We start from the raw sequence: 24,307 nt of genomic DNA on the forward strand, positions 1-24,307 counted from the left end.
GGAAGAGAGAGGAAGAAAATGGGACAGAGTGAGAGAGAGGAAGTAGAAAGAAAGAAAGTAAAAAGAGAGAGAGAAGGAGAGCGAGTAGAGAGACAGGAAAGACACAGAGAGAGGGAGAAGAAAAGTAGGGTAATAAATCCAAACACAAAACAGCCCCAGAGTTCAAACAGAGTTCAGAACAAATACATGTACTCTCACTTTTCAAAGATTTGAAAGATTTTCACGTTTTTATGATTTAAAAAATAAATTTACTCTGCACTGAATCGATCAGGTCTCAAAAACACAGGGACGCTCTGTTTGGGGTCCTGAGAACTCATGACTAGGGCCGGGCCGATATAAATGGTCGGTTGATCTAGTCGATGTGGGCACTTGGAGTAAGATCAGTCAATATTCCACGTGGAAATGTTCTACCTCGTTATAAAGCTTAGACTCTACATTACAGACATGTAATCTGTGACGTCGTACTGCTCCTGAATGCACCAGAGCGCTCTGCTCTTCTGTTCATGTCTGGGACTGAGGCAGTGCTCCAGACTCCAAAGTAAAAGTTTAACACACTGGCAACAAAATCACTTTCAGTCCAGAAGAGAGAGGACACACTGCTGCTGTCCACACTCTGGGGTATTATTTTTATTTATTATTTATTTATTTTTTACAGATGATCGTTGTGTCAGGATTAAAAAAATAAATGAAAAATTGTATCTGTGAAGACTTGGGATCTGAGCGGTGCCAGTCTGAGCGGTGAGGGTTGGGGATGTGTTTGTTTTGACGCACTTAAATTCCCTGTTTTCTCTTCGTGTCCTAATGTAATGTGCCTATATCAGAGGTGTCAAACTCATTTTCACCGAGGGCCACATCAGCAAAATGGCTGCTCTCAAAAGACCAGATGTAAAATAAATCCAACACATTATTTTAACTTGTTAATTAACTGTTTCTAAATTTATTACTTATTCAAGTTACACATATTGCATATGCATTTGCCTAGATGTAAAAATATGGCTGTGTAATTGTGTATGTCCTGATAAACTGAGATTTTAAGACCATCATATCTTTAAATTTACTGTCGAGGGCCACATAAAATGATGTGGAGGGCCACATTTGGCCCATGGGCCTTGAGTTTGACACGGCGTATAGTGTCTGTGTCCATGTTACTGCACCTGCATCTACATGAATGAGCTGTGAAGAGAGTGAATGTCATTAGGTCTAACTACTGTCTGTGGCTAAAATAAAGCCAGCTTCAAATCTGATAGAGCCACATCAGTTTAATAATCACCTACGGATTTACAGTCAATTTTTACATCACTAAATGTATCAGCTCCACTAAAGGCTTTTATACTGGTATTGTATCATATATAAGATGATAGGAGGGCATGTTACAGGGAGCGCTTCAGGAGGATGGGAGGGCATCTGATGCACAGGGCACCTGACTGAGACGCAGGGATACAAGAGGAGGGGAGGGCATCTGACACACCACTTATCCCCTAATCTTTAAATCCCCTCTCTCGCTTTAGCCCTGACCTCCTCTCGCTTCACTGCGCTTCTAACAGCGGCCATTTTGGATCCCAGCGGAGCGTGATGGAGCCGCAGTCGCCACCGCGCTCCATCCGTTACACAAGGGCACTAATGAAACTATGGATTTCCTCTCAGCTCTGTGTGTTTGTGTGTGTGGTAGACCCAACCAAACCTCGTTAAAATCAGTCCCAGATAGAAAAGTAAGGATTCCAGCTCACACTGTAGTTTTCACGCACTTTTAAGTGTTACCCACGGCAACGGATCACACAAATTTAAATTATTTTAGCTGGAAAGTGCTGAGAAGAGACGGCACTTCAAAATGCCATTGGCTTGAAAATTTATTCTGCCCCAGTTTATTCGAAGTGCAGAAGTTAAGGATTTAATGTTCAGCTGTGGAGATTGGCTGAAATGTTCCACAGTATGGCATTTAACTGATTCATCTGTATTTATTTAATCACAGGCATTTTTGTGACTGTAAGATACCCCGAAAGTCATGTATTCTTACTGTAAGCATGCTTGCCTCTCCAGAGATCTGACCGCACAAGCCCCACACACATTTAAAGCACACTACATTCAAAAGAGATATGTTGACTAAACCAGGTCTACACCAGGACTAAACCAGGTCTAAGGCAGGTCTAAGGCAGGTCTGAGGCAGGACTAAAACAGGTCTAAAACAGGACTAAAACAGGACTAAAACAGGACTAAAACAGGACTAAAACAGGACTAAAACAGGACTAAAACAGGACTAAAACAGGACTAAAACAGGACTAAAACAGGTCTAAACCAGGTCTAAACCAGGACTAACACAGGACCAAGTCAGGACCAAGTCAGGACCAAGTCAGGACCAAGTCAGGACTAAGTCAGGACTAAGTCAGGACTAAGTCAGGACTAAGTCAGGACTAAGTCAGGACTAAGTCAGGACTAAGTCAGGATTAAAGCAGGTCTAAACCAGGGACTAAACCAGAGACAAAACCAGGGACTAAACCAGAGACAAAACCAGGGACAAAACCAGGTCTAAGGCAGGTCTAAACCAGGTCTAAACCAGGTCTAAATTAGGTCTAAACCAGGTCTAATGTCTATGTTGTCAAAATGAAGATGAGTTCATAATTTTAATAACTTTTTGTAATATAAAATCCAAGATGTCTTCCTCGTTGCCGTGGCGGTTGCTTGGTGACCGTTGCCGTAGAAACAGAGGAGACCACAGACAGAACAGAGCGCAGGGATTTGGAGAAGACTTCAGACGAGAGAAAGACCTTATCTAAGAGAGGGAGAACGAAAAATAGAGAGAAGGGAGGAGGAAAGGATAAAAAGAGGAGAGAGAGAGACCTTATCTAAAAGGAGAGAGAAAGAGATGGAGATACAGACCTTATAAAAGAGAGTGTGGAAGGGAGAGAGAGAATGAGAGGAGAGAAAGAGAAAAGAAGAGGAAGAGAGAGAAGGAAAAACAGAAAGGGAGGGGAGGGAGAGATCTAAAAGAAGGACAGAGAAGGAGAGAGAGAGAGAGAGAAAGGGGAAAAGAGATGGGGAGAGAGATGGAGATTTTATATAAAAGAGGGAAAGGAAAGGAGAGAAAGAGGAGAGATGGAAAGATAAAAAGGGAGAAAAGGAGAGAGAGAGAGACCTTATAAGAGAGGGAGAGAAAGAAGGAAAGCTCGAAAGGGAGGAGAGGGAGCGGACTGATTTAAAAACCTAACAGCAAAACAGTTTGAAAAGCTCCAAAAATACTACTCCTCAAACACAAGCCATAATGTGTTTCTAGATGAACTGTGCCGTCTGTTTAAATGAAGCCTTAGTGAAGCAGACAGACCGGCTCGTGTCTGTGGAGAGGCTCCTGGCTCCAGATCCCACATTTTGGATCTGGTTTCCTGCTCCCTGTGGGGTTTACAATAGAGAGAGGAGCGACTGCCAAGAACCGGAGTCACACTGATACAGCGCAGAGGGAGGTGGTGGAACAAGTACACAATTAAAAGTACACAGACAGACACATATAGTTCTTGTGTGTCTACAGTTATAATCTCTGACACCCGTGGGTCATTACCTTATCATTTGCACATTTTTAATCACAATATCCATCTAAAATGACTTAAAGAAAGATATAAGTCTAACAGGAACTGATGTCACACTAGGCGAGCAGCACATTGTTTTCATTTGTACCAAAGTGACACACACACAACGCTGCCAAATCCTAAGAATATCACCAATTAAGAAAATAAAACTGGAGTGGGCGTGTACCAGTGGAAGTGAAAACATGGGTATATCGACAAAATGGTGTTTTCAAAATAAGACGTTAAAAATAACTCAAACATGAAACATTCCAAATACAACTTGAGGTTCAATGAGAAGGAACGACTAGAACATGGTTAAAGATCTGAAAAGTCCAGTTTGCCGAACACGTCCACTTTATTGGGTTTAGTGGAGTAGTCTGCTTGTCTCCATGGAGATTTTATGCCACACTATGGAATATTAATACTAAGTCACATCTCCAAGGAGACCAGAGGTACAGACAGAGTATGTGTGCAGACAGAGTGTTTCAGTGTTCACATGAGCAGTGAAAGTGGGTCAGACTCAGAGCAGCAGACACACATGTGATAACACTGGAATGTACTCTCTGAATACAGATACTACTACTACAATACTACTACTGCTCCTGCATTATACACACATGTGATAACATTGGAATGTACTCTCTGAATACAAATACAGATACAGACACAGCTACTACTACTACGACTACTGCACAAGACACAAGGTCTGTATACAGACAATATTGTCTCAACATGCACTGCTGAATATAACGGCTTCTACTACAATTTTACTGCTACTACTGCATGAGACCTCCATATGGTACACATGAATGTATTGTCTGAATATATATCACTACTACAGCCACAACAGCATCTGCCTTTCATGATACAGTAGAATATTTTATACAGACTCAGAAACATATGCACACAATAAAAAGTCAAAGTTAAATCAGCGAAAAATCTTCACCCCTACAATTTCTTTGGCTTTTACTATGGATCAGACCTGGATGACTGAGGGATTACACAGACCCGTGCACACAATGTTAAAAATGTATTTGAAAAAGTCCTATTGTGCAATAGTTTATAGTTTTATGGTTAATAGCTTGTTCGATCGATAGCCCTGAAGACATTAAAGCGGAGGTATTATGCAAAACTGAGGTTTGTACCATGTTATAACGTTGTTCTCTCATCACAAACATGCCTGAAAAGGTTTTAAATGTCATCCAGGCATGTTTGAGTAATTTTGCGATCCCTCCCCGGGCCCTATCCACCCATACAGTACAAGCTCTGCAACCAAGTCTACATCATCCCTGCTCCCACACGACAATCCTCCATAAATACACAAAAATATGATACAACTTGACAAACCTGTTGTGACGTGCAGTAGTGTCATTTGTGGGATGCTGCTGATTATGTTGTGATATCGCTCTGAAGAGGGAGTGACTTAGCACAGAGAGCAAAGCGAGACGGAGCTCAGAGCAACATGATGATCTAAATACGTAATATGTTTTACTTAACATCCCATAGAAGTAAAATACTCTTTAACACCAGCTCTTCCTTGTGTGCTAATCACTGTTATACATGTGATTGATGACAGAAAAGAGTGGAAAATCTCTCTTCAGAATCTCATTAAATAAACAAAGTGAATCAGACTTAATGTGTTTAGGCTCTGGAGATAATCTGATCTCATTTAAAATCATTACTCTGCACACATCCCATAGGAGCACCTTCATTAGCATAGCGCGTTAGCATGTTTACATTTGTGTTTGGGGAAAGCAGACGAACCGATGGGTTTACAATAGAAATGCTACAAGTAGCTTTCTTCTGATACTGGCTCACAATGTTCACATGCACCAAAATCTGATTATAATCTGATTCCTGGAGTTATCAGATTATGGAAATGACAAACAGTTCTGTCTGATGAAGTGGGTTTTTCTGAGTTTTTCCTTGCCGAGAAGGCGGGTCTAAGGGCAGTTCTCCATTAGCTTGTTTTCTGTTGATTAATTTGCTTGTCTGTTTCTCTTTCATTGTTTCTAACTTTCTGTTGGTTAAATCATTTCTCATGTTCAGCCCTAGGAGGCAACTGGTGTTCTTATTTTGGGCTTTACAAAAATAAATTTAATTCATGTGAGTAATCTGATTTCTCTGACTGAGGTTTGGATAAAAAGGTAAATGCTAATGTTAGAGGCTGACAACAGTTACTCCACAGACTGTATACAGAAGTAGACCAAGTGTGACATCACCCATAGCGTTCGACTCCAGTCAAATGAAGCTCATCGGCTATAGCAGTTATAATGGCTCCATATTTCGATATCAAATCACTTTTATCAACCAAAGAACCAATCCAGAGCAAGGCTGTTGAAGGTAACGCCCCTTCCCACCCGCACCACTGGTTTGGCAGGGGGTGGGCACTTAGCAACACTGTCAATCAAACCTGTTGCCAATATTAGCGGGAGCAACCTTGGGGGAAAGAAGGAGCCTGATGTGTCTGTTGTTAATGTTCACATTTTGATTTAGGGACAAAATAGTGAAATAAAAACCCCAGGATCATGTAGAGCGGGTTAATATGAACATTTTAAGACCAAAATGATGAGCTTTGTTCATTTACACATGTATATACAGTCTATATATACTTTCATACTTAATCTTTTTTTTATTTGAGACAACACCACTGACCCATAAATGGTGAATCCTGGATCTATTTACAATGTTGGTGTTTGTTTTTAGTGCAGCAGACGTGAAGAGTCCCATTGGGGGAGACACGGAGTCGAGATGAACAAGTGCCAGATGGAGACGAGCTAACAGTGCTAACAACGCTAACAGCGCTAATGAGGATCCGCCTTAATGGAGATCTGCACACTTCAGTGACACATGGACATGAACATCATCATAACCAGGAAATTCAACCATTTCCACCAGAGCCATCTGTGCAGGACGACTGGACAGTTTATCAGGTACGCCACAGGTTCAGCCCCGGGTTCAGCCCCCGGTCCAATCCTAGGTTCAGACCTAGGTTCAGACCTAGGTTCAGACCTAGGTTCAGACCTAGGTTCAGACCTAGGTTCAGTCCCTGGTCTGGCCCCCGGTCCGGCCCCCCGGTCCGGCCCCCCGGTCCGGCCCCCCGGTCCGGCCCCCCGGTCCGGCCCCCCGGTCCGGCCCCCCGTTCGGGCCCCCGGTTCAGCCCCCGGTTCAGCCCCCGGTCCAGCCCCCGGTCCAGCCCCCGGTCCAGCCCCCGGTTCAGACCTAGGTTCAGACCTAGGTTCAGACCTAGGTTCAGTCCCTGGTCTGGCCCCCGGTCCGGCCCCCCGGTCCGGCCCCCCGGTCCGGCCCCCCGGTCCGGCCCCCCGGTCCGGCCCCCCGGTCCGGCCCCCCGGTCCGGCCCCCCGTTCGGGCCCCCGGTTCAGCCCCCGGTTCAGCCCCCGGTTCAGCCCCCGGTTCAGCCCCCGGTCCAGCCCCCGGTCCAATCCTAGGTTCAGACCTAGGTTCAGACCTAGGTTCAGTCCCTGGTCCGGCCCCCGGTCCGGCCCCCCGTTCCGGCCCCCCGTTCGGGCCCCCCGTTCGGGCCCCCCGTTCAGCCCCCGGTTCAGCCCCCGGTTCAGCCCCCGGTTCAGCCCCCGGTTCAGCCCCCGGTTCAGCCCCCGGTTCAGCCCCCGGTTCAGTCTTGGTTCAGTCTTGGTTCAGTCTTGGTTCAGTCTTGGTTCAGTCTTGGTTCAGTCTTGGTTCAGTCTTGGTTCAGTCTTGGTTCAGTCTTGGTTCAGTCTTGGTTCAGTCTTGGTTCAGTCTCTGGTTAATCTCTCATTAGTAAACGGTCCCTTGTGTGCTCATAACAGTCTCTTTCGCTTTGGGACGTCATTAAAAACATTTACTTAAAACAAACACTTCCGTCACCGTGGAGACCAAAACACACAGGAATAAAAAATAAATAAAATGTTTTGGCACAAGTTTTATTTTTACAGTCAGGAATCTGCCGTCTCTCCTCGTACTGGCTCTGGATTCACATATCTGTATATTTTTCATATATTTTTGAAGCTATCGATCAAAAAAAAAAGTAATATTTGACAAACTAAACAAGCAGAAATTTGGTTCTCCTCCAGGACAAAAAATAACGAATATATAAGTCCACATTTAAAAATAAGGGCAATGGGAGGACATCTGTCTAAAAAAGGTCTAAACCAGGTCCAAACTAGGACCAAAGCAGCATCAAACCAGGTCTAAAATAGGTCTAAAACTGGTCTAAAACTGGTCCAAAACTGGTCCAAAACTGGATTTAACCAGGACTAAACCAGGACCTAACCAGGACTAAACCCGGACTAAGCCAGAACTAAATCAGCACTGGACCAGGATGAACCACGGACTAAACAAGATCTAAAGCAGGGACTAGACCAGGACTAAAAAAGGTCTAAACAAGGTCTAAACCAGGTCTAAACCAGGTCTAAACCAGGACTAAACCAGGACTAAAGCAAGGGTTATGAGCTGACACACACAGGGAGGGCATCTGACACACACAGGGAGGGCATCTGACACACACAGGGAGGGCATCTGACGCACAGATTTACAGAGGTCTGGTTTGCTAAGGACAGAGGGAATCAATGGTCTTAGTTTGATGGAAATGATGGACTCCTGTTTGTGACTCTGAACACGAAGGATCAACAGAACAGAACGATTTACCCCAGAGAGAGAGGAATACAGAGAGGGAGGGATGGAGAGAAGGGGGGAACGATAGGGACGGACAGGCACAGGGAGGGAGTCAGAAAAAGAAGGTGAAAAAAGAGAGAGAATGAGAGATACAAGGGGAGAGAGGAGGAGAGTGAGAGAAGGAGATAGAGGGAGATAGAGAGAGGGAGGAAGGGGAAGGATAAAGAAAAAAGAGAAAGAGGAGAGAGAAAGGGGGCAGAGACAGAGAGGAAGGGATAGAAAGACAGAGAGAAGCTAAGAAAAAGAGAGATAGAGAGATGGAGAAGAGGGGAAAAGAGAGATAAGAGGGAAGTGTGAGAAAGAAACAAGGGATGGGGGACAGAAGGGAAGAGGGGAAGAGAGAGATTAATGGGGGAAGGACTGGGGGGGACTGGGAGAGATATACTGGGAGAGAGTGGAACAGAGGAAAAGAGAGAGAGATAGAAAAGAGGGAGGAGCACTAGGCTTGACTCTAGAGCAGAGGAGAAGCATGGTGTGAATCCTAATACACAGAACAGGTTTTGAATGCAAGATATGAGATATGGAGTGATGACAGGAAAAAACGAGAAGAGAGGGAGATAGGAGAGGGGGTGACAGGAGCAGAGGAGCAGAGAAGCAGAGAGAGCGAGAGAGAGAGAAAAGACAGGGAATGAGGGGAGAAGGGGGGGCTCCCGACTCCTGACACAGAAGCAGGATTTGAAATGATCAGGAAGAGAAATGGAAAAGCAGAGACCACAACCACAAAGAACAATATTTCCACTTTAAACATCATCTGCCCTAAAGCACAAAATAATCAAAGTAAAGAAACTGTTAGAAACTTGCTGCTCCTAAATCATAAACTCATGAATAAAACTACAACCCCACCACCAAAGTGACCATCACGCTGGGGGCATTCTACATGTATGTCTATGGCAGAATCTTTAGCAATTATCACAGTGACACATTGCACACATTAGCAAACACCTGTTGTAGTTCCATCTAAGTCAGTTCTTTATGGTCAGATTCTGTAGTGCCTCCGGTTAGCGTCACATGCACAGAGAATGCTGATGACATCAGCTGTAAAGTATTAACAGTCCAAAAGTCCAGCAGACCAGAGCACAAACGTGAGCATTAAGTAGCTAAACCTCCTCTTGTTCTTACCTTGTAGAGTTTCCCGCTCCTGGTGCCCACAAACGCCACCGTGTGGCCGCTGTAGTCGTACGCCGCCACAGCGCCCAAACCCTCCTCACGCTCCACAAACAGAGGCACGCCCTCGATGGTGCTGGTGCCCCCTAGAGGCTGGTTAAAGTCCTGTCCACAGAAGTTATCGTCGATCTGAAGAGGCTGCACACAAAGATATAAACACAAACATTTTAATCAGCTCATTGTAGATTCTCTGTAGTTTAACCTGAGCTGGAGGTCAGAGGTCAAAGGTGAGAATCCTCAGGTGAAATCTGAGGATTGTGTAATTACTGGGCCTATCCACAAAGTTCAGCATCTTCTCCGTCAGTTTAAATAAACAAAAGTCAAATGATTTTTTTCACAACAGCTTCAGGCCAGAGACCAGGCCAGAGACCAGGCCAGAGACCAGGCCAGGGACCAGGCCAGGGACCAGGCCAGGGACCAGGCCAGGGACCAGGCCAGAGACCAGGCCAGGGACCAGGCCAGAGACCAGGCCAGGGACCAGGCCAGGGACCAGGCCAGGGACCAGGCCAGGGACCAGGCCAGGGACCAGGCCAGGGACCAGGCCAGGGACCAGGCCAGAGACCAGGCCAGGGACCAGGCCAGAGACCAGGCCAGAGACCCGGCCAGAGAAAACATGCACTAAAAATCATGTGTAAACTGACTTGCATCTCCATAAGCCTGGCTCTTATCTGGCCTGGAGGTGGGCCTCCTCCTGTTTCTTTCAATGGAAATGTTGTTCCTTTGGCTATAATATTCCACAGTATGACATTAAATGCATCTATCTCCATGAAGAATGTCATATGAAGTATGGTTTTAATGTTCTGTTTCCATAGAAACAGAAAGCTATACACTAAAGCTTTAAGTTAAAAAAGTGTTCAAAAGCAGAGGTTTTGTGTGTTCTGTCTGTGTTCGCTCCATTGTAACGTGCTCAATAATCCTACAGTGAGGTACTCCAGACCAGGTCTTACACCTGTGTGTGTGAATGGCAGTAATCCAGGTCTAATCTCTACATCAGCCTATCGATTCCCTCTCTCCTCTGTACAATCTGCCTACAGCTCCACTCACTGATAAACAGAATTACTAGCTCCCCCTTTCTTTCTCCCTCCCTTGTTCATTGCCTCGCTCTCTCACTCTCTCCTCTATTAACATCCTGCAGCTCTACTCATTGATGAACATGATTCCTCCTACTCCTCCTCTCTCCCTCTCATCCTCTCCACCTTTTTCTCTTGTTTAGCCCCCCTCTTTTCTTGCCCTCCCTTCCTCCCTCCTCCGTACAATCTTTCTGCAGCTTGTCTCATTGATAAACAGGATTCTGACACTCACTCTCTCTATTCTCAATCAACCTCCTGCACTGAGCCCTTCCAAACCTGCTCCAGGCAAAAGATCGGACTTTTTACAAGGAAAATCCACAAATCATCGGTCAGTATCTCTGGGTTAAACCGGCATTTGACCCACCACGGACACAGATAGAACATGCAACTCCACATAGACACAGGGAGAACATGCAAACTCAACACAGAAAGGTCTGGGAGTCAAACCAGGAACCTGAGATGAGAATGCTGGCTCCCAAACCAGGACCAAACCAGGACCAAACCAGGACCAAACCAGGACCATACCAGGACCATAGCAGAGCCAAACCAGGGCCAAACCGGGACCAAACCGGGACCAAACCGGGACCAAACAATGACCAAAGAAGCACCAAACCAGGACCAAACCAGGACCAAACCCGGACCAAACTAGGACCAAACCAGGACCAAACCAGGACCAAACCAGGACCAAACCAGGACCAAACCGGGACCAAACCGGGACCAAACCGGGACCAAACCGGGACCAAATCAGGACCAAACAAGGACCAAAGAAGCACCAAACCAGGGACTAAAAATGGTTTGGAGCAGAGTCAGAGGAGAAGAACAGACAGGTCTGGACTTGTACAGGAAAATAAACAGCTGAACAAAGTTTATTTCTGATGCCAAAAGCAAAACAACAGACACCAGAGACTGAAAGAGGGAAATACAGCAGTTTACAACCAGGACTAAACTAGGTTTAAACCAAGTCTAAACCAGAACTAACCCAGGGACTAAATCGGGGACAATACAGGGACTATGCAGGGACTAAACCAGGGACTAAACCAGGGACTAAACCAGGGACTAAACCTGGACTAAACCTGGACTAAACCTGGACTAAACATGGACTAAACATGGACTAAACATGGACTAAAGCAGGGTGTTGAAACTCTCACTGCTGCCTCATAAAACCGCCTCATTCCTGTGGCTCTGAACACATGTGCACAACTCCCCCACACAAACTGACATTGCTCAACGGCACGAGGGAAAAACCTTCACCTCCCTCTGCTCTGTAAAAAGGAAAATTTAAAGATGCTATGCGTAATTTTTGTTGGAGTCAAGCTTTTTTCCATGGAGATATTATTTTGGAATGTTGTACAGTAAGACATGAAACATATTCATTCTGCATTTATTCCAAGTATATATTTATTGCTCAAAAATACCTAGCTAAACAAGCATTCTTAGTGAGAGCAGGCTCGCTTCTCCATAGCTGTGACCTGTAACTTGACCTGGTGGTGTCACCTGCTTGTTTCCATGGAGACAGCTAAGTATAATGTCAAAACTAGAATTACAATCAAAACTCGAGTTGAGCGAGTAGGCCCATGGAACAGTACCCACAGAAACTATATTATTATTATTATTATTATTATTATTATTATTATTATTATGTGATGAAAAGAGCTTAAAATTATTATTATCAGCCACTTCACCAAGGGCCAGACCCTCAGCCCTCTAAACCAGAGATAGACCCATACTTTGATGTGCCTTAACTCTCCAGCACAGGCCCATAGTTTGTTTGGGTCAAGTAGCTGATACATCGGGCAGATATTTGCACTCTTTAGTGTATGGAATATCGGCCTTAAATCTCCACCAGAGGCCGATATTTGGTTTGTGCTCACCAACTTCCAAACAATCTATAAAGCTTCGATTGGCTCAAGAATATTGGCCTGAAAATATGAGAGTTTATTGACTTCGGGCTGTCTGGTATCAGCATTGGTCATGAAAAAAACCCACATATCGTTGTAGCACAGGTTCCACCACTAAACCAAGTCAGGATTATAAAAACCTGAAAACCTGCCAGATGCACTTTAAGAGTTTTATGATTTTACTTCATAAAACCATATCTGTGCAGGTAAGTGCTGCTGGTCACCGCTGTAAACAGACTGGGCCTGTTCAGACATGTGTGGGTCAGAGTGATGGATTATGGGTAATGTTGTCACAGGAAACAGTAAAAACATGCATTCATCCAGAGAGGGCGTGTCCTTATTCTAAACAGGGGCAGAGCGTCATCATGGCAGCGTGTTCTGGGAGAAGTGACACTAAAAGGTTTGTGTTGGAAAAGCAGGAAAAATAACATTACAGGCGTTTAAACTGGAGGTGGAGTCAAAGGTCAAAGTTAAAGGGCCACATTTGAGCAAGTGCATAATCTCATGTAGTGGTGCCCACACTTCTCTTGTAAGGAGTAGTAGGCTAAACATTTAAAGTAGTCTTATATCCTTTGTATCGAAAGAGAGTTTGAATTTTTTGTATCGTGACAACCAGGTGGTTTACCAGCTCAATGTGCTATTTATTTTCTGAGTAAAACACAAACACAGTAGACTAAACAGAAATAAACTATATTTTAAATAACTGGGGACTAAGGTTAGCAACTTTTTCCATCTTGCTAACAGTAGCATACAGTTTAGTTTGATGGACTTAAAAACAGAACAGGAGGCCTCCAGACTTTTACCTGTGACGTCACAAAACTGGGAAATTCTAAATCTATGTTTTTATGGGGCTTAGTAGGAGTAAAAAAAAAAAAAAAAAAAATGTAAACAAGAACTTATGAAACAACTGTGAATAAAGCAAAATACAACTCCAGGAAAGTTTTTCTTATAACATGGTTCAAATCTCAAAAACCCAAACTGGAATAAAATGTGTTCTTTAAAATATGTGTCTGCAGCTGAGAAAATAATGTATTATTCTATTCTTTCTGAAGCAACACAAATGAGAGAGGAATTCTGGGAGGAGGCGAGAGAGGAGGGGTGCTCATAAATTACCCACAATCCTCAGCGGGTGCCTGGACCATGTGGAGATGTCTCTGAGGAGGTTTGCAGATTAAGGAAGAGTTTTAACCTTATCACCCTAAACAAAATACTGTTAGTCTAGTCCCTGCTCCTCTCCTCCTCCGACCCTCTCCTCTGCTCCTCTGTATCCTCTGCTCCTCTCCTCCTCTGACCCTCTCCTCTGCTCCTCTGTATCCTCTGCTCCTCTCCTCCTCTGACCCTCTCCTCTCCTCCTCTGTATCCTCTGCTCCTCTCCTCCTCTGACCCTCTCCTCTCCTCCTCTGACCCTCTCCTCTGCTCCTCTGCCCCTCTCCTCTCCTCTCCTCTGCCCCTCTCCTCCTCTCCTCTGCCTCCTCTCCTCTCCTCCTCTGCCCCTCTCCTCTCCTCCTCTGACCCTCTCCTCTCCTCCTCTGACCCTCTCCTCTCCTCCTCTGACCCTCTCCTCTCCTCCTCTGACCCTCTCCTCTCCTCCTCTGACCCTCTCCTCTCCTCCTCTGACCCTCTCCTCTCCTCCTCTGACCCTCTCCTCTCCTCCTCTGACCCTCTCCTCTCCTCCTCTGACCCTCTCCTCTCCTCCTCTGACCCTCTCCTCTGCTCCTCTGACCCTCTCCTCTGCTCCTCTGTATCCTCTGCTCCTCTCCTCCTCTGACCCTCTCCTCTGCTCCTCTGTATCCTCTGCTCCTCTCCTCCTCTGACCCTCTCCTCTCCTCCTCTGTATCCTCTGCTCCTCTCCTCCTCTGACCCTCTCCTCTCCTCCTCTGACCCTCTCCTCTCCTCCTCTGACCCTCTCCTCTGCTCCTCTGCCCCTCTCCTCTCCTCTGCCCCTCTCCTCCTCTCCTCTGCCTCCTCTCCTCTCCTCCTCTGACCCTCTCCTCTCCTCCTCTGACCCTCTCCTCTCCTCCTCTGACCCTCTCCTCTCCTCCTCTGACCCTCTCCTCTCCTCCTCTGACCCTCTCCTCTCCTCCTCTGACCCTCTCCTCTCCTCCTCTGACCCTCTCCTCTCCTCCTCTGACCCTCTCCTCTCCTCCTCTGACCCTCTCCTCTCCTCCTCTGACCCTCTCCTCTCCTCCTCTGACCCTCTCCTCTGCTCCTCTGACCCTCTCCTCTGCTCCTCTGACCCTCTCCTCTGCTCCTCTGACCCTCTCCTCTGCTCCTCTGACCCTCTCCTCTGCTCCTCTGACGCTCTCCTCTGCTCCTCTGACCCTCTCCTCTGACCCTCTCCTCTGCTCCTCTGACCCTCTCCTCTGCTCCTCTGACCCTCTCCTCTGCTCCTCTGACCTCCTCCTCTGCTCCTCTGACCTCCTCCTCTGACCCTCTCCTCCTCTGACCCTCTCCTCCTCTGACCCTCTCCTCTCCTCCTCTGACCCTCTCCTCTGCTCCTCTGACCCTCTCCTCTGCTCCTCTGACCCTCTCCTCTGCTCCTCTGACCCTCTCCTCTGCTCCTCTCCTCTGCTCCTCTGACCCTCTCCTCTGCTCCTCTGACCCTCTCCTCTCCTCCTCTGCTCCTCTGACCCTCTCCTCTGACCCTCTCCTCTGCTCCTCTGACCCTCTCCTCTGCTCCTCTGACCCTCTCCTCTGCTCCTCTGACCCTCTCCTCTGCTCCTCTCCTCTGCTCCTCTGACCCTCTCCTCTGCTCCTCTGACCCTCTCCTCTCCTCCTCTGCTCCTCTGACCCTCTCCTCTGACCCTCTCCTCTGCTCCTCTGACCCTCTCCTCTGCTCCTCTGACCCTCTCCTCTGCTCCTCTGACCTCCTCCTCTGCTCCTCTGACCTCCTCCTCTGACCCTCTCCTCCTCTGACCCTCTCCTCTGCTCCTCTGACCCTCTCCTCTGCTCCTCTGACCCTCTCCTCTGCTCCTCTGACCCTCTCCTCTGCTCCTCTGACCCTCTCCTCTGCTCCTCTCCTCTGACCCTCTCCTCTCCTCCTCTGCTCCTCTGACCCTCTCCTCTCCTCCTCTGCTCCTCTGACCCTCTCCTCTGACCCTCTCCTCTGCTCCTCTGACCCTCTCCTCTGCTCCTCTGACCCTCTCCTCTGCTCCTCTGACCCTCTCCTCTGCTCCTCTGACCCTCTCCTCTGCTCCTCTGACCCTCTCCTCTCCTCCTCTGCTCCTCTGACCCTCTCCTCTGCTCCTCTGTACATTTGCGTAGGATGCCTCTAAACGTTGTAATTTGAACTCTTTGGTTGGAGACAGGAAAACCTCGAGGATTTTGGCAGTGACACAGAGACGCCTCCCAAAAAGTGTCAGCACAAATGTGGAACACACAAACAGAACAGAGGAGAGAGGGAGAGAGGGAGACAGGGGAGAGGGAGAGGGGGAGACAGAGAGCACACAGGGAGGGCATCTGAACTCATACTTTGCAGTGAAATCATGCTGGGGGAGCACATTTTGTGATCAATCCAAGTGTTCATGGTCCTGTTTAGGAGTTTGATTTTACACAAAAAGGTGAGAGTGACTAACTGAAAAACTGTTGGCTAATGCTAGCTAGCTTGTGACTGTAATGATATTTGAGTGGGACGTGTTTAACAGCACAAATCAGCTCGCCTGTTGTAGATCAGCTCTTTCTGGTGAGACTGTGTTAAAACAAAGCTCAGATTAAAGTTTAACAAAGCCTCAGACAGAGTTAGCACAGACTCTGTTGATACTCCCTGGGGGTGTGATGCTCAGGTATTTGGCTGGTTTTGAAACCTGACTGTCAAATATAAATAACAAACTGGTAAAACTGGTTGATAATATCATGGGCGTGGACCATAGACTGTATATAAATGGACATAGCTAACCTGTTAGCCACCGTGTTCCAAACAGGAAGTGATCATGGGTGTGCTGCAGCTCCATTGACTTTGGCTCCAATTTACTTCTATTGAAAAACAGTGGCCCCTCTCTCAGTAACTGCTGCAGTGAGCCTCGTCATTTTGGTCTTAAATGTTCATATTAACCCACTCTACATGATCCTAATAAGTGTACACTTCTTCCCACATCCCTTTTGAGAATGTTCAATGTTTTTGTGGATGATATTTTATTTTATTTTATGGACTGTAATGGACATGTACTACATGATTTATGAACATACTCAAAATAAAATTCATTTCATTTCATCCTGAGTTTTTTATTTCACTATCATGTCCCTTAATCAAGACATGAACATTAATAACAGACCTTTCTTCACTGAGGTCGCTCCCGCTATCGTTAGCAACCAGTTTGATTGACAGCATTGCTAAGCGCGAGCTCAATGCTAAACCGGTGCAAGTGGAAAGGGGCATTACATCAACAGCCTCATTCCAGATTGGCTCTTTGATTACTATTACAATATCACAAATATAGCTCCAATTTGGCCCCTATAACTGCTCTAACCTCGATGAGCTTCATTTGACAGAAGCTGAAAGCTGTGTGTGACGTCACACTCACTTAGTTCACTTCTTTATACAGTCTGTGGTGTGTCCAGACTGACTGTCCCACAGACCTCTTTCCATGAGGAGACAAAAAAGTAAACCTGCATCCAAAAACTACTTTTTTCCTAAAAACTCCCAAATTGAAAATGCCAAATTATTGTTTATATTACACAAAATGGACTCTATGAACTTTAAACCATATTATAACGCTGTTACCTCCTCAAAACCAGACCTGGACCTGTGTTTTGTTTCATTCACACATGTTTGAGTAACACTTTATTATTAGTCTGTTTACATCTTCAAAAGGCTTTGTTCCACCTTGTGATGTTATGAACTGGTAGTTTTCAATTTAATAGCTCCTTTTACCTTTAGTTCAGTAATAATTGGCAATTCCAGGGCTGAAATGATCCAAATGATTCTAGTGAAGGTGTGTGGAGTTTAAAAACACAGTGGAGCACTTCCTGTATTACCACATGACATCACAGAAGAACTCAGCCTAAATATACAGGGTTTGTGTGTTAAACATGTGTGAATGAAACAAAACACAACTCCAGGTCTGTTTTTGATGAGGAAACAACATTAGAGATCTGAAATTAAGTTAAGATGTGATGTTGAAGCTGTTTTTCTCCACTAGCACAAACCATTATTTCTGCATTAGCACATTTTAGCATTAGCATGCTTCATTGTGCAGTTTCAGTTTTTCTCCTGATCCCCGTTTTTGGCCCGCGCTGCCCCCGGTGGACGCAGGGTTAATGCCGCCTCTTCTTGTTTTCGCCTATTCGTAGATCACGAGGGGCCGCTTAGCTCAGAACTGCACTGTAAAACCCCGCAGTGTGGCTTTAATGAGGCTAAAGTCCCGCAGTGTGACTTTAATGCGGCTAATCGCGTGAGTAATTGTGTATTGATCGGAGTGCAGGAGAAGTGCTGAGTGAGAGATTGGACACTAGACCAGATCAGGGACAAAAGAACCAGACCAACCCACCAGATCATCAGAGCAGGAAGAAGCCATTTACAATACAATTCAGTCACTTTAGTCCACAGTTTAGCACAACTTTGAGTAAAAAAAGTCTAATTGTGATTTAAATATGCTTAAAAAGGATTCCATTTAGACTGATAGTTTGCAGCGACATCACGTTGGGGGTGTTCTACATGTATCTCTATGGTGGAATGTCTGTGTAATCCCTCAGTCTGATCAAGGGCAAAAGAAAAATTAAAATCTCCGACTGGAATCCAAGCCGCTTCCCCAGTTCTGGTCAGATCGCTGGTGGACACTGTCTGAACGGAGGAGCTAACTACACTTAACCCAATAGTGGCGGATGCTAGCGTCGCGGATGCTAGCGTCGCCGATAGAGCGTGGTTGCGGACTTTGAAAAAAATACAAATGGATATGCAAAACAGAGGTAGTTGTGTGAAAAAAATGCAGTACACTCTGATACTTCCTTTAACATGATTTTTATGGCTAAAAAAAAATAATAAAAGTCCAGGTGAGCTATACTGGGCTATAATGTGCTTAGTCCTTAAAGGGTTAAGCTAACACACCTGTCTGTTTACAGTTTACATTTTTTGGCTAACGAGTCAAATTTAGCATAGTCATTCAGGCCCTTAATAGGCGCTCTCTCATTTATTAGCATACTGGCTATTAGCACAATGGCTAGCACTATTGTTTTCCTTGTTTTGTATCTGAGGGTTGAAGTTTAAACTCTGACCAGAAACAAAGAAGCCACGTGGATGAGCAGGGCTGGCAGAATTGAAATTTTCTTTTCTAAGGTGGAATGTTCAGCAGTTACCATGGAGACACAATACAAACATTACTATTGCCAAAAAAGATTTAGAAAAAAATACAAAAAAACATGAAGAAAAACTGTTGGCTAAAGCTAGCTGGCTTGTGATTGTAATGTTAGTTGAGATTGTGTTAAAATAAAAGCTCAAAATAAAGTCTAATAGCGCTAGTGACAAAGCAGTGCCTACAGTTAGCATGTTGACGGCATCAGCTGCAAAGTATCAATATAAAGACAGGATATATACTTTACAAAGGACATCGTATCATCAAAATAACAGCAGCCTTTGTGATTTGAGAATTGTGCAGTCAAGTGTGTTTGGTCGATTAAATTTGCAATAGAATAACACAAATTAAAGTAAGACAAATATATAAAAAATATCCTAAATTAGCTCCAACAAAACCAACCTGTATGACTTTGATCAAATCAGAAATGCCAGAACTAAACCAAGACTAGAAGAGTAAAACCAGACCAGAACCAAACCAGGTCTAACGTCTACGTTGTCTCTCCCTTTGGGCGTCGTCTCGTCTCTATACATTAAACTCTTTGTACCTAATAAAATAGCTGCTGGTCGTATGGAAACACATTAGGGACCCTCCTGCTGTGAGTCATTAAGATTCTGTTCCAGCGTTTACATCTGAGCGTTCTGTGATCAGTCTCCAACGGCGACGCACTACGGGATATTTTTTTTATTCTGAAACAAAACTACTCCGCCTGCTTTGGAGGAAATAGAAACAAAGGGTACGAATCTGAAATGCAGGGAGGGCATCTGACCTAGAGACTGGTGTTTTCGCCATGCCACAATTTCGATGCTAAGAAATAGACTCGATCCCGATACCACATCAAAAACATCAACCCTAACACTCTTTCTTTAGACGACAGAATGTAGACAAGATAGAGCCTCTACCAGAAAGTTACAGAGTGTAGCTTTAAGTATTTTCTATAATAATAATAAAAAAAAAAACCTGACAGAGATGATCACTTTTGTCAATATGAGTCTGCAGTTCATAAACAGAAACAGAGTCTGAATGTCTCACTCACATATGGGCCATAACTCTTTTTTTTTTTTTTACCAGATTGTTCCATGTTTCAGTTCAACGGTCTATTCCCCTCCTCCCCTCTCCCCCTCCACCCTCCTTTCTCTATCTCCTCCCTCTCCTCTCCTTTCCCTCTCCTCTCACTAGGCTCTTCTCTCCCCCTTCTCCACCTCCTCCACCAACTCCTTCACCTCGTCTCCTCGACTTCCTCCTCCTTATCCTTCTCTCTTCTCCCTACTCCTTCCTCATCTCCCTCCTTTCTCCTTCCTCCTCCTTTCCTTTCCCTCTCCTCTCGCTAGGCTCTTCTCTCCCCCTTCTCCTCTTCCTCCACCTCCTCCACCAACTCCTCCACCTCCTCTCCTCGACTTCCTCCTCCTTATCCTTCTCTCTTCTCCCTACTCCTTCCTCATCTCCCTCCTTTCTCCTTCTCCGCCCTCCCTCCTCCTTCCTCGTTTCCTCGTCTCCTCCCTCTCCTCCCCTTCTCCTTCCACGTCTCCCTTGCCTCCCCGTCTTCCTCTCTCCTCCCTCCTCCCCCTCCTCCTCTCCCTCACTCCCCCACTCCTCCTCCATCCTCCTCTCGCTCCTCTCCCACTTCCTCCATCTCCCTCCTCTTCTCTCGTCTCCCTCCTCCTCCCTTCTCTCCCTCCCTTCTCCTCCTCCCTTCTCTCCCTCCTCTCCTCCTCTCCCTCCTATTCCTCCTCTCCCACCTCCTCCTCCTCCCTCCTGCTCTCCTTCCTCTCCCTCGTCTCCTCCCTCCTCCTCTCTCTCGTCTCCTTCGTCTCCTTCCTCCTCTCCCTCGTCTCCCTCCTCTCCTTCGTCTCCCTCCTCTCCTTCGTCTCCCTCCTCTCCTTCGTCTCCCTCCTCTCCTTCGTATCCCTCCTCTCCTTCCTCTCCCTCCTCCTCCTCTCCTTCCTCCCCCTCCTCCTCCTCTCCCTCCTCCTCTCCCTCCTCCTCTCCCTCCTCCTCTCCCTCCTCCTCTCCCTCCTCCTCTCCCTCCTCCTCTCCCTCCTCCTCTCCCTCCTCCTCTGGACAGCAGGAGCCTGGTCGCAGAAAGCAGAGTGATGACATGATGAAATGAGTTGTTGAGATGTTGAAGCTGAGGCTTTTATCTTCTCAAACCTCTGCCTGTGTCCGTGTGCGAGGGCCTTGAGTTTAAAGTCCCTCACGTAGAATTCAATAGATAAATCCTTAACATTACCCATCATTACCCATAACCAAACAAAAACACCCATAGAACATCTCTAAACCTTTGTCATGATGAGAACGGGGTAAGAATCAAATAAAACAGCAGGTTTTCATGTTCCTCATCACATCTGCAGCTCACGTCCAACGAGCTAGAACCAACATGAACTACACTAAACGAACATCTGTCCAACGAGAGCCGTCAGAAACAGTAACAATAACATCATCTGAGCGGTAAAAGCCTTGGTTGAATCGTTTCCGTGGAGACGATGGTCGCAGAGGAGCAGAGAGAGAAAGGAGAGGGGCAGATCATCCATCATCTGAGGAGGACCTGTCTAAAGTGTGAGGAGGTCAGATTTACTCCTCTGCTTTTCTCACAAACACTGTCAGATGAAGATCGACACTATGACAGAACTTAAGAGGCGTCAGGATATTCAACAAAACACACACTAGTGCTGTCACCAGGCACGATACTGATACCACGATGATGATAAAAACACTCTTTCTTCAGACAATATACTGTGATTTTCAACAATAAATGGTAGTACTTTCTTTTCTATTCCTTATATCCGTGTAATCCCTCAGTGGTACATGGGTCTATACTCGTCTATGTGTCTTATACTTGTTCTGATGCAGCTCAAAATCATTCTAAAGATGTTCAGGAAAGCTTTATTTCTGTCCTGTCAGTGGGACTTTTCTTTTGAGTTACATTTTAAAAGGTTAGGACAATACAATTATGGTAAATTAAATATTGTAACTACAAATGTTGAACTTAATCCTTAAGCCACAAACCTGCCACATTAATCTGCATTTCATTAACCATTTTATAATTGAAAAAGCCACTCGAAAGTTTAACAATGTTGGATTTTGAACCTATTTTAGTTTCAAGTGGATAGGCCCAGTAATTACAGACGTATTAGCCATAAAGCAGGTCAACACATCTTCAGTCTGAGAGGTAAAGGTCCTATATTATACGAAGTGACTCTTGTGAGCACATCGCCAAACCTCAAATTGCTCTGTTCCACCTTGTGATGTCATGAAGTGGTAGTTTTCAAGTTAACCTATAGTTCAGACTGGCAATTCCACAGCTGAAATTATCCAAATGATTCTAGTGAAGGTGTGTGGAGTTTAAAAACACAGTGGAGCACTTCCTGTATCACCACATGACATCACAAGGTGGAACAGAGTGTTTTCTGTTTGAGAGAAGACCTCAGACTAAATATGCAGGATTTGTGTGTTAAACATGTGTGAATGAAACAAAAACTCCAGGTATGTTTGTGATGAAGAAACAACATTAGAACAGATGAGAAAATGGCGTGATAGTAGCTCTTTAAACGGCACATTCCAGACGTCAGTTTAAACTATGGACTATACAAAGTTATGACAACAACAACCCCTATTCTTGTCTCCAAATTCCAACTTTCTTTTTCCCGCTAATCTCGAGCGATCTCTTTGATACCTTCACTTCTGACGGTTGCTATGGGCCAATTATCTGAGGTCACATGACTGCACTGCGGAGGTCAAAGTTCGGAGTTCGGGGGGGGGGGGGGGGGGGGGGGGGCTAGGCTCTATTAATTCCGAATGACCCCAGGCTCCGCTGCTGTCACGGGTCAGCCAATCGGAGCGTCCGTGAGCCTATTACATCATCAACGTGTGACAGCTGAGGAGCGCTTTAGCAGCAACTGACTGACAAATGATAATGAGGTTTTAATAGAGTCTGACCCTCCACAGACACACGGGGACATAGACTTTATATAGATTATTCAAACCAACAAGAACCAACAGTGTGACGCCGCCCTCTCACACGGAGCACGAGACAGGATTCTGGAAAACTTATACTTCTACGGGGTATTAAAGAGAGGTATGTTACTTCTACGGGGTATTAAAGAGGGGGTATTTACTTCTATGTGGATTTAACTGCTAAAACGTTACATATCGAGAGCACTATTTTACCTTTTATTCTTTTGAAAATGCTATATATTGCCGTAAACAATGAATGAACATGTTTTATGAATTTTGCTTTAGACTCCTCTCCCTTTGCTCCCAGCGCTAAGTCACTCCCCCTTCAGAGCACTATAACACAATCAGCTGCTTGTCACTAATGAAACTCCTGCACATCACATCAGGTTTGTCAAGATTAGATTAGATTTTAGATTAGATAATACTTTATTGTCAGATCAGAGATCTGAAATTTGTCTTGCACATAAAAACAGTGGCTCCGTTGCTACACATTAACATCACACATGCGACACAGACACGATACAAACATTAATTCAAGTCACTTTCTAGCACTTTGATAGCTATGGATTAAGCTCCTTGTTTATTTTAAGGATTGACTGATGAACAAAAGAATGCTTCAGCCTAACCTTATTAAATCGTGGAACACTGAACCGTCGCCCAGATGGAAGCAATGCATATTCACAGTTCAAAACATGGTTAGAGTCAGAAATGATGTTTCTTGCCAGTCGTATTGTGTTATTATGATAGGCAGCCTCATACTGACCTTCTAATGGCTGACCCACAGTCTTGGAACAGATCTTGATCAGGTGTTTAAGTCCAGACTTTACTGATGTGGACAAGCAGCTGTACCACACAGCATTACAGTACTGCAGCACACTGAGGATAACAGCCGTATAGAACAGTAGGAGGATCTGACGAGTGGCTCCAAAAGATCGTAGGCGACGGAGAAAGTACAGTCTTTGTTTAGTTTTTTTACAGATGTAGTCTATATGATGTTTCCATGATAAGGTGGCATCAATCATAACACCAAGATATTTGTACGATTCTACCCGTTTGATAATTTCGTTGTTGATAATGGTGGGATTTGCAACTGTCAGTTTTGGGCTAAACACAATTTCTTCAGTTTTCTTTGTGTTTATTTCCAGAGAGTTGTTTTTACTCCATGTGACTATTCTGTTAACTCCCTGTTGGTGCAGGTCAGGGCTATCCGAATCATGCAATAAGGTTAACAGTACAGTGTCGTCTGAGTATTTTAGAACGTATTGATTGTTTGAAGTTGCTCGGCAGTCATCTGTGTATATTATGAACAGCAGAGCAGAACTAACGCAGCCTTGAGGTGCACCGACATTAGTCAAAATGGCAGAAGAAAGTGCCCTATTCACTTTGACCAGCTGGACTCTGTTTGTAAGAAAAGAGGCATACCAGTGAATCAAGTAGGGGTTGACTCCCAGGCGAGACATTTTAGAAAGTAAAATGACAGGTTGTATTGTATTGAAGGCTGATGAATAATCTAGAAAGAGTGCTCGTGCATAGCTATGAGATTTATCTAGATGTTTAGTGATAATGTGAACTAATGAGGCAACAGCATCTTCAGTGCCACAACCAGTTTTATATGCAAACTGGGATGAATCCAGTTTGGTGTTAGTTGTGGTTTGTAAATGTTTGAGCAAAAGTCTCTCTAGAGCCTTCATGATCACTGAGGTCAA

The 24,307-nt window shown here is 45.3% G+C and overlaps 1 protein-coding gene across 2 annotated transcripts in view; it reads right to left on the bottom strand.

The window, feature by feature from the left end:
* The window catches only part of LOC117370751 (plexin-A1-like), a 135,450-nt gene that overhangs the window by 82,999 nt on the left and 28,144 nt on the right, over positions 1-24,307 (bottom strand). For both annotated transcript variants that reach the window (XM_033966280.2, XM_055221788.1), the window contains exon 3: positions 9,348-9,530. In XM_033966280.2, the coding sequence (XP_033822171.1) occupies positions 9,348-9,530 (183 nt within the window). The remainder of the gene's footprint in view (positions 1-9,347; positions 9,531-24,307) is intronic.

Source organism: Periophthalmus magnuspinnatus, chromosome 5, assembly GCF_009829125.3.
Source record: "Periophthalmus magnuspinnatus isolate fPerMag1 chromosome 5, fPerMag1.2.pri, whole genome shotgun sequence".
Taxonomy (NCBI): Eukaryota; Metazoa; Chordata; class Actinopteri; order Gobiiformes; family Gobiidae; genus Periophthalmus; species Periophthalmus magnuspinnatus.